This window comes from Gymnogyps californianus, chromosome 3 (assembly GCF_018139145.2).
Source record: "Gymnogyps californianus isolate 813 chromosome 3, ASM1813914v2, whole genome shotgun sequence".
Lineage (NCBI taxonomy): Eukaryota > Metazoa > Chordata > Aves > Accipitriformes > Cathartidae > Gymnogyps > Gymnogyps californianus.
In genome coordinates this window covers 38592452-38603276 of record NC_059473.1, presented here as the reverse complement: position 1 = coordinate 38603276, position 10825 = coordinate 38592452, and the positions used below count along the sequence as shown (strand labels likewise).

At 41.2% G+C, this 10825-nt stretch overlaps 1 protein-coding gene across 1 annotated transcript; it reads left to right on the top strand.

Moving 5' to 3' along the window:
- Nucleotides 1–486: 486 nt before the first annotated feature.
- On the top strand, nucleotides 487–8095 carry SULT6B1 (sulfotransferase family 6B member 1). Its single transcript, XM_050894584.1, has 6 exons — nucleotides 487–694; nucleotides 4132–4244; nucleotides 4484–4572; nucleotides 6352–6442; nucleotides 6735–6891; nucleotides 7796–8095. The coding sequence occupies exons 1-6, from the start codon at nucleotides 493–495 to the stop codon at nucleotides 7924–7926; spliced, it is 783 nt and encodes a 260-aa protein (XP_050750541.1). The 5' UTR covers nucleotides 487–492; the 3' UTR covers nucleotides 7927–8095.
- Nucleotides 8096–10825: the final 2730 nt, after the last annotated feature.

Genomic DNA, 10825 nt, shown 5'->3' with positions numbered 1-10825 from the left:
AGTATTGTTCTTTCTGTTTTATGGGTTTGATTTCATTGTTTTCTATTATTCGCTATCTATTTTTCTTAACTCACAGTATGGGGCTGACTTTATTGCCAAAATAAAACCTCTTGGGATTTTTCTTATTAGGGACTTTCTTTTCTTTGTGAGATGCTTTTTCTCCTATTAATGTTATGTAAGATTAGATACAATATTTTGCTGCTCATTCTTACAGGGCGATTCATTTTCCAATTCTGTTTTCCCTGGTGGCTGAGCTTGCAAGTATTACTTGCTATCAGTGGGATTTCTTACTAAAGTAATTAGATTATAAGTCGACAGGATCAACCCAGCTTCCATTTCCAGAAAGGTGGGAAGGGAGGAGAGAAAGAAACATAACAAATTCGGGGGAGGGCAGAAGTAACGCCAAGGATTTCTACTCCACCACTTAAAAACGTCTGTTTAAAGGCACCTACTGCATTAGACTAACAGTTTCACACCCCAAAGGTGGTAAACATGGCTGAGGATAAAAAAGCCTTTGTTGATGAGATAAATAAAGCATTGGCAAAGTCTGAAGGGCTTACCTTGAAGGATCTGCTGTTCTCCTACCAGGGAACCCTGTACCCTGTCACAGTGTACAGTGCGGAAACGTTCCAAGCCCCGGAAAACCTGGAAACCAGAAAAGATGATAGGGTGCTGGTGTCCTATCCCAAATGCAGTGAATACATTATAAATTGCTTGCTGTAATTAGCTGACACAATAAGAAGGAAAACCAACTGATTGTGGTTGTACGTTGTGTGAGGATACTGGGCATTTCTACTACAACCAGAGGCAACGGGTTTTTGTCCTGCTTTGTCTTAATTAAGCAGTCTGTTGCACTGCTTTTTAATATGGTTTATGTTTCTGAAAGGAAAAGACGTTTTAGTGTTCAAAGATATTTTGGGCTGAAGAAGTGAGAATCAAGTACACAGTTTTTTATATATCAGTGGGACAAGACAACTCTGCCAGTATGATAAACTGTATTCTGAAAAGCGTGTTAGTAATGTAATGTAGTGTAATGTACAAAAGCAATAAAGTTACGCATTAGACTCTTTAAGGTGTAGACAGTGACATGGCACAGCATCTTTACTTGCAAAATTATAAACTGTTTCTCGGCGTTATTCAGCATCAGCATTGGAGTTTTTTGTTACTGCAAAATGGTATTGACTAAGACATACTGGAAGTCTAAATCTTTTAATCAGAGATTTGTAGAAAGGAGGAAAGGCGCAACAGGAGCAGTGAAAAAAACCCAACCAACCAGCTAGTTGATTTTGATCAGTTTTATTAAATGTCAATTGTGACATGGTTGCTTACAAGGAAGGGATGGGTTTTGCTAGTCTAGGAAATCCTGTCCAAGCATATGTTTCTTCTTTGAGACCCAAGCAGCAGAAGCTTAGGGTTGTCAGAGAAAATGTGGGTCCGGGGAAGGATTTCATTGCACTAGCATGGTAGTGGATGCGGTCAAGTTGGGCTCTAACCAGAGAGTCCTAGGTCAAGGTCTCATTCAGCACATGGAATTCCCATTGGTTGGTGAGTTCTGATCTGGAAAGAAACTGTGGTGTGTTTAGGGGCTTAAGAAGTATGCTTGTAGTGTTTAGGGTGAATTTATAGCAGCTGTGAGACAGGACACTGAACCAAGAGAAAGAGAGGGCAAATACAAAAGGAGGGAGCTGGCACAAAATGTGAAATGTGCATCTTTATTTTAAGGAGCCTGTAATTCCGTTGGGTTTGGGTCCAGAGTTTTGCTGGATCCTATAAAGACCTAAAAAGTCATTGTCATAACTTGGCACTGGCTTTGATTTCTCATGGAGTTTGGAAGAGTTCAGACATGGAGTTGTGATGCTGATTGCCTCTGAGGTTTAGTAACTCAGTAAACCTCTCCTGCTCAAGGAGAGGGATCAGTAGATAAAGAGATCTCACACTGTTAATATCGGGCAGTTTGTGGTAGGTCAGCAGGGGGAAGTTTTACCAAAGACCACTGCCAGTTGTCAGTAGGAGAGGGAGTACACAGCTCCCCGTGGTTTGCCGGGGAATGCAGCACCCTGTTACCCGGCAGGCACTGGCGGAAAAGCATGTACGGGAGGTTGCACGGAAGAAATGGGAAGGCAGGAGGGAGAGAAAGTGCTGCGTTTGTGCAGTGCAGTGTAGTTACAATCTGCAGGTAAATCTTTTGGAATTTTCTCCCATTCGGATGTTTGCTCTTACACTCTTAAACAGTGCTAAATAGATTTCTTGTCCTAATTTCCTATAGCTTGCAAAGTGGGGGGAAAAAAGGCAAGAGAGGAAGATAAAGAATGAAAAGGAAGGATCAGCTGCCCCATTTTGAAACCAGAAATTGCTGGGCTCCTTCTTGCCCCTTGATGCGACGCTTGGACCCACCAAGCCATAATGTCACCAGGCACTAATAAAAATCTCTCTGCAGGCCTCTTTCCCTCTTGAGCCAAGGGAGCCTGGTGTCTGGCTTCCTCTGCCAGCTTCTCAGGTGTTTTCCGTGCAGGGCTCCAACCCTTTGGCATTTGCCAGGTTTAGATGGTCATGAACATGCCTGATGAAGGACTCATATTGAGGCCCTTCAAGAGATTTGTCTCTCAAAGCTTTAATGTTGTCCTCATTCCTTTTACTTATTAAGGATTATGAAGGTTAAGTTACAGTAAAGTCTCACTATATAAAATGTTTCCCCTAACTCAGGTGGGCGCAGTGGAGAGGAAAACTGACACAGAGAACTATTAATGAGGTAGGGGTGAAGGATGATGGAGCTCCAGGATGCAGTACTTCCTAGGGACGGGTCACACGATTGAGAAGCCGATAGGGGGTTTAGAGACTAGGGATTTTAGGATTATCAATTGTAGCTTTTCTTTAAAATAAAATTTGTATTTGTGCACATACAATTAATACTGGGCAGATAAGGACATGGATTTGGAGACTTAATGCTTTTGGCTCTATCTGTGTGTAAATGGGTGAGTGATATAAATGATATACATCCTACAATGTCTTATATATAAATATGATGCTGGGTGGTGTATAAATGTAATATTTGTATGCATTATAAGACATTGTATGATGTGTACACGTTGTATACACGTTATTGTATAAATATGACATGTATTGGCTGCTTCCATCCAAGCATCCTGAGGTACTTTATATAACATAGGGTGGAAGTTATTCCTTTCTGGGAATAACTTTCCACTGAAAGCATGACAGGTTAAAGCTGTTTGCATTGTGTGTTCTCTGTTAGTGCCTCTGGCAGCTGTGTTCACAGGGGACTCGCAGCGTGCAGGAGGCGGTGGCAGTTCCGCAGCTCCATCTCCAAGTGCTTCCCCACAAGGACACAGGGAGGGAGCTGCGGGCCAAGGTGAACATGCTGTTCCCTCGCTCTGTTCTGCCGGCAATCAGCAGAGCATCAGTGGAGCAAATTTGTTTCCTGGAAACCTTGGGGAAGCAGGCACCACAGCGCAGCTCCAGGAGCTGGCCACAGGCTTGTGCTGGAATGGGATGCTGTGTGGGGGAGGCTTTGCTGCAAGATCCCTTCCAAAGGGTGAGGGGTGGGGAGGGATGCAGGTGTCCAGTGGGTAACAGCTCTTCCAGCACTTGTTCTGGCATGCACTTTATGGAGACAGCAACAGGCACAACTGAGGACAAGCACTGGCAGTGACATTTAATGGATGACTCCATTTCGTCCTTGACCCAGGGCAGTAGAGAGAGGCAGATACTTTCCTCAGCAGAATGAGCAAAGCTCCTTGCTTGTTCCTTCCTTCTCCTATCCAGACCCTTCCCAGGTGTTTCTCTCTAAAAGCCAGGAAAGCTCCCTTTATTGTCTGCCACTAACTGTTTTATGAATATATTTAAAAGTTTTTAAGTGCATCATTGAGTCAGTTCTGCTGCCAGAGCTTTCCACATACCAGTTATAAGTGAGCCAAGAAGGTCACAGTTAAGAAGCTGTTGAGGATCTCATGAATGGAAGACATTATTTTGTTTATAATCATTTGAGAGCTTTAGCATTATTTGTCATTTGATGACTGTCTATTATGCTGAATTAAGCCATGTAATGAGAAGGCTGTGAGATCTTATATAAACCTCTGATATGTTTTATTTGGTTCTCTGGGTTTCTTGATGCAGGTGTGAACTGGCTTATCCAGATTTTAAGTGATTTGATATTTATAACTATGCAGAGTAAACCTGTAGGCATAGAACTACCATTTATTGAATGTGGAGATCCAGATAAATATCAGGTTAGTGTGTTGAACCACTTAAAGTCTGTTGTTTTCTCTCTCCTGCACCCCCGCACACAAGTTATTAAAATGAAGTCATGCAGCAAGTAAAGATACTTCTCCTGAGAGGGGAAAAAAGATAATCTTGGATGACTAATGCCTTTTGATTAGGGGCTGTTTCACACAGGCGGCTCTCACAGATCATCGCTGCACCCATGTAATAAACCTGTTCTCACTTACGGTTCTGTTTATTTCTAAAGAGGATGAAGCAGATTCCATCTCCAAGGATTTTGGCAACAAATCTGAATTATGATCGCCTCCCCAAGTCTATTTTCAAGAAAAAGCTAAGGTGGGCTTTTTTATTTTTCCAAGAACTAGCCTCATCTCTCTGACAGTACCAGCATGCAAGAGTAATTTTGGGGCCACATCCTTTTCTTGCATCTACGCGGGTGGCACTGGGGGAAAGCAACTTGGAGACAGTGGGAATCTCATGACGCCTGGGCTGGCTTAGCACCCCTGCAGTAGCCTTAGGGGTGCTGTAGTTGACATAAACAAGAACAGATCTAGAGGCTGTTGCAGTGCTGAGAAATGGCTGGAGTGTCACACTTTCCTCTTTTATGCTACTCTTTTCTGTGCACAACTGTGGTGGGAATGAATGTGGCAGCAGTATCTCTGGGACATTGACTGTCTCCTTGCAAACAGTCACACTGTTAAAACTTTAATATTTCTGGTACTCGGTCACTGAACAATGGCGGATATATAGCACTTACGAAATGTACCACGGATGAAGGAAATAATTGGTTAAAGGATGGGGATTTTTTCCATGTTTCATTTGTATTTTTTCCTGTACGAGACAGGAAAATTATATATAAGAAAAAAATTAATGTGTATAACTTGTTTTCAGAAGTTTTTACGCTTCTCTGAGGATTATAGTCTCTTAGGACTTCAGGTATGTTATTGCCATGCTTTGAAAAATGGGAGAGAATTGTAACAGCTGTGGTTTCCTGAAGGAGAATCGAACAGAGCTTTTCCTAGCAGGGGTTTGGCAAATGGTTCCTAATAATTTCCCAGGTCTTAGGTAGTTGTGAGATAGTACTCAGTGACAATATTACAGTTTTTCCAGTTGCTTCTTTCTACAATTGCTTCATGACATAAACAAATCTTAGAAGTGGTAACAAGGTCTTTATTATGATCACATTATAAATTTATTCTCCATGCCTTAACTAATAAAATATTTTATAGCCCCCAGTATGTTATTGATTGCAGAATGTTTGGTTATACTCTCATTTTGGTTGCCAGGGGAAATAAGTGATGTAAAATTGTTGGCCTCTTTCTCCCACTCCAGATACTAGTGCTGTTTCGAAACACTAAAGATACAGCTGTTTCATTTTTCCATTTCCATGACAATGTGCCAAGTGTCCCCAGTTATAGCTCCTGGGGTGAGTTCTCAGAGTTCACGAATGGGAAAGGTATTGTTATAGTTACTGAATGTAGCTGAAGAAGCAACAGAAAAAAAATATTTAAAAACAACAAAATGGGGCCAGTGGGAAAACAGCTGTGTCATAATTAGTTTACTGATGGCCATACCTCATGGTAAAGGAGGCAGCTGAATGCCAGAATGGGGAGAATGTCCAAAAGATGCTTTGCTTCTGGGTATTTTGCTCTTCCAGGCAAGGGTGAGGGAGTTGCATGGCAGCTTGACAATGGCATTAGGTCAAAATTCTGCCACTTAATGATGGAGGAAATGCTACAGATCTGAAGTGGTAATGAAATGACAGTTTGTTGTCTTTACTGTTTCTGCACACCTCATTAGCAACCCAAATTTTAGATTTAGACTGATGTCTGGCTTTGGCTTTTAAGGGATGTTTAAATAACAATATAGTAACAGAGGGGAAGCACATAGTGAAATTCATATTTCTGTGTGGAAACCATTTACCTACAAAAGTCCAGAGGAAGCCTCTATCATTCTGTTGTACAGTAAGGTACCATGGAACGGACAGGCTGTTCTGTTTATTTGCATTGATGTAACCAATAGGCAACAGAAGGCAATTCTTCAGTTGGAGAGATATAAGTACCCAGTAAGAAAAGAAGGTCACACGGATGCTTTTTTCCTCTTCTTTACAATCAGATGGGGATCCTATTTTGATCATGCAGTCACCTGGAACAAACATGTTGAGGATGAGAATACTGTGATCATAATATATGAAGACCTGAAAGAGGTAATGCAGATGCTGTGTACTGACAGGTAAAACACATCTGAGCCCATTCCTTGAAATCTGCTGAAATTAACAGCAAAAGGCACATGTTTCTGAAAGAGCAAAATCAAGTTGATTTCAGTGACAAGTTGAGTCTGTCTATACAAAAGCTGAGCTCCAGTGTAATGCAAAAAACATACTGTGAAGGAAAATACATATTGTTATTAATAGATGATGGCAACACGCATCCCAACTGGGTAACTCCTTTTTTAGAGGAAGCATATTGTATGTCTCCCTTTCACTGTGTTGCTTTCAGAACCTGACTGCCAGTGTAAAGCAGATAGCTGAATTCTTTGGATTCTCCCCAACGGCAGAGCAGATCCAGTCCCTTGCAGACAGGGCCACTTTCCAAGCAGTGAAAGATAAGGCTGAGGAGACTCATGGTGCTGTTGGCTCAATTCTTTTCCACAAAGGTAAATTTGTTTGTAATTTGCCGGGTGAATGGTAGCACTGCATCTTGGGCAGACAGGAATTTGGATTGGTAGATGGTTAATCTTTCTGTATAGTTTTCGAGGTTGGGAGTTGTTTAAAAAACACTGATTGTGCTTCAGGACGCTGTCACTTGATTTCATCACAAGGGCCAGTACCATTCGGTAAAGCCCTGTATAATGTGATTAGCAGAAGTGCCCTACAAGTAGCACACCCTTCAGTCGTGGTATGCAGTAAGCACCAATTAAAACAAAGAAGAGTTTTATTTTGGCTTCTGTGAGTACTGGGGATAGCCTGGCACTTGGTCTACAGAGTGCCTCCACATATGTTTCTTCTTGGGTTTTCTAAATAACCCTTGTGATTGTGTATGAACCTCAGTCAACACGTGGAATCCACACTCCACAAATTGAGCTGTGTCTTTTAGTCGTGGATCAAGCTAGAGCTGTAGACTTAGACAACCTCAGACTGTGGGCTCTCCAAAATCTAAATTAAAGGTAGACTGCAGCTTAGGGCAGTGTATGGTTGCAGTGCACAAAGCTCTTGCAGTTAAAAGCCAAATCTTTGAACTTTCTGGGTTGGTTTCAAAACTGCTGGTCATCTGTTATGGTCTTCTGCAGCTGTACAAGGCACATGCCAAAGCTGTGAATGCGGACCAGTAGCTTCCTATGTTCACTTTATGTTCGCATTCTATTGAGGACACCAAACATAAGGCAAACATAAGAGTATGTTCTTGGATCAGAGATTTTTTTCTTGCAGGGGAAAAAAAAAAAGAAAAAATGAATTATCCTAAAATATGATAATAAGTGAGACAAGGTAGTTTTTTGTTTTAAATCATACTCCTTGGTCCTTACAGTCAAGGGTAATATTTTATTTTTCTTTATATTCCAGGTGTTGTTGGAGAGTGGAAAAATCTTTTCACTGAAGCTCGGAACCAGGAAATGGATGCCAAATTCAAAGTCTACTTAGAAGGAACTAAGCTGGGAGCGAAGTTAAAGTATGATGTGTACTGCAAGGCCTGAACCTCCTTTACAGAAAAACCTCATGTTCAGGCTGCTTTTCATTCACTTTTAGGAAATAAAACAGAAACCAGGACAATATCTGATTTAAAAATTTTGAAAATCCAAGCAATCCTTGCTTGTGCAGTTAGTATCATTGACTTGACTGGATTCTCTTAAATGACCTATAGTTCTTCGGCCTCACTTGGTTTTTAACACTGATTTTTAGCTATGATTTCATGTTACCTGGTAGAATCTTGTGTGGAATATATATGCAGTAGTTAAACCTGCTGAAATAACTGGAAATGTATTTAGTATGTTGGAAGTGATTTTCCAAGAGATTTTTTAAAACAATCATGAAGTGTCATTTTGATTCTTAATTTCTAAGTATTCATATATAACTTTAGTTTCAAAGTTTGTAATGTGAAATGAAATTTCAAAAGGTCTTGTTGTAGTTGTCTTTTGCTACTTTCTGTGTACTGATAAATGTGAGAAAAAAGTAAAGGAACTCGGTGGAAATTTTCTCCCCCTTTCGGCAATAATATTTTTCTTTCTTCTGGTAGTGTGAGATCTCATCCTGAGCAATTGAAGGAATTGCCTCGGACAGAACTTGCTTATGGAGGTTGGAGTCTCCCTCCTGGTGGTGGCTTGCTTTGTTGCTTAACCTCAACACAGGGTTACCCATGGGGGAAATTGGAAACATATGTTGAGAACACCAGCTTTTGTCCACATGATTGTTGGGACTCCTGAGCACCCACCCTACTTTGGATGTTGAGGAAGCAAATGAAGAAGCTCCTGGCTGGGCAGGAATGGAGGGAAGTCACTTCTTTATGGTATCAAGGCAGAGGGGTTGTTAACCATCTGGTTGACTTGCTTGGAAGAAGGGACTTTTTATACATGAGAGAAGGGAGTGTGCTACTTGCATAACTCTGGAAATGGAGCTTTTGCCTGGGTGATATGGGTTTGCCTGGATTACTTTATGCCTAACAGTAGTACATACGATCTCAGAGCCAGGATGTGGATTTTGTCTGGACGTCTGTGTGGGAGCTTTGAAGTGCCACTGTCCAGAACAGAATGACTGTCCTTTGGTGGTGCCAGAAGACCGGTATGCACAAGACGGTTGAACATTGAATGGTCTCAGAACGGGCTACCGTTTTAGGCTGCAGTTTTCCCTTGGGAGGCTGGTTAAACATCAGTCTTAGACAGCTGGTTGTTTTCCCCACCAGAGGCATTTCTTTATCTCCAAAGAGAGGGAATACAAAGGAAAAAGTACTTGGAGAAGGAATGTGTGGGTAATGGGCACACAGTTGCTAATTTAGCCAGTAGAGGAGGTTACAGTCTTCCTCCTCATAGTTTGTCAGCTTCTGTCTGAGAAATAATTGTCTTAAGTGTGGTAAATGACTTGGCAGAAGAAGTGTTTGTTACAGCAATGTTGGGTAAAGAATATACATTTGCCAGGCTGAAAACTCAAGTATTAGGTACTTGAAGTGTTGACACAGATGGACTCCATGAGACCTTCTGCTGCACACTTTGTAAGCTGATGGTAAACACAACAAAATCCCGGTCATTCAGTGCTAATGAGAATCCCTTTCTAAAAGTCTGCCAGTGACAAAGGAATGATTAAGACAAATTAACTTCAATGCATAGTTAGGAACGTCTTGTCATTTTGTAGTCAGATCTCCACAAAATCTTGTTTGTCTGTCTTTCCTGGCATATTCCCCTTTTAATTTTCTTCTGTTCTAGCCGTGTTTGCTGTAGCAATGAAAACTGCATACAGCTCACTGATGGCGCAAAAGACCTCCAGCTGTTGGTCCTTCAGGTTGACTACCTATGATGCCAGTGTCCCAAAGACTGGCATTCGCATGGTGGGAAGAAAGGATCGATGCAGATGTGAATTTGCTTTCAAAATTAACAGCTGTAATAATGGCCATTTAAAATAAGTAAACAAAAAGTGGGGTACCAGTGAGGATTGAAGAGCAAAATAGAACACACAAAACCAAACTGTATCAGAATGAAGTGGTTTAATACCAAACAAATGAAAGTTCCAGGTTGCTAAAGCTATCTCAAACAAATCTGAGGTTCCCTATAAGCTTTACATAGGCACTGGAAAAAGCAGCAGCATTCCATGGCTATTCGCCTCAGCTGTACCTGCTGCAGCAGTAGGTCAAGTTCATTGCTAAGCAATTAATAAAAGGAAGTTCAAAAGGCTTTGGTTGAGGATGATGCTGAAACAGGAGCCCTACTTCCTATTAAAGTAGGTTGCCTGAATTACTGATAGATCAGTAATAGCCAGCCTGTCCACTTAAACCGCCGTATTTCTCAGTTTAAGATTACAATGAAGTATTCCAGGGTAGTTCAAGAGGAAATCCTATCTCAAGATGCTAAATAGGCTACTCTTAAATTTGTACACCTTTTGACCAGCAAGGTTATTTAAGCTGAGGTTGTTTAGTTATCTGCGGGAATATTTTATAGGTGACATTCTTAAATTCATTCAGTCTGATCTGCACATTCTTCTCAGTGCATATTCACATACTCAATAATTGCCAGCTAACGATGAGCATTAAAGAACATTGAGTATAAGACTAGTGAGTGTGAGGGGTGACTGATTGTTTTGCAGCTTTCTGTGTGTTATAGGTGTTAAAAATGATGTGGTGGGGTAACAGGGAAGAAAGCTGGACATAATGTCGCTGGAGAAATGGAAAATTTGTACCTTCCTCGAGCACTTAAGCACATTCAGGATGAAAACGCAATGTGAAGTGCTTTGAGATGGTGGCATTGAAGGTCAAATCCAGTAACCCACAATGATTGCAGCTATCGACAGCAGCTAAACTAAACAAAAGATTCAAACCCAACAGAAAAATTAAACTCCTCATTGTGGAAAATCACCAGTCATATATTCTTTCAGCCATACATATAGGGAGCA

Bases quoted from the DNA above. Each gene is read 5' to 3' on its own strand.
- SULT6B1 (XM_050894584.1), top strand. From the start codon at position 493: ATGGCTGAGGATAAAAAAGCCTTTGTTGATGAGATAAATAAAGCATTG. The intron at 4,573-6,351 runs GTGGGCTTTTTT...CTTTACAATCAG, and splicing joins ATTTTCAAGAAAAAGCTAAG to ATGGGGATCCTATTTTGATC. The intron at 6,892-7,795 runs GTAAATTTGTTT...TTTATATTCCAG, and splicing joins CTCAATTCTTTTCCACAAAG to GTGTTGTTGGAGAGTGGAAA.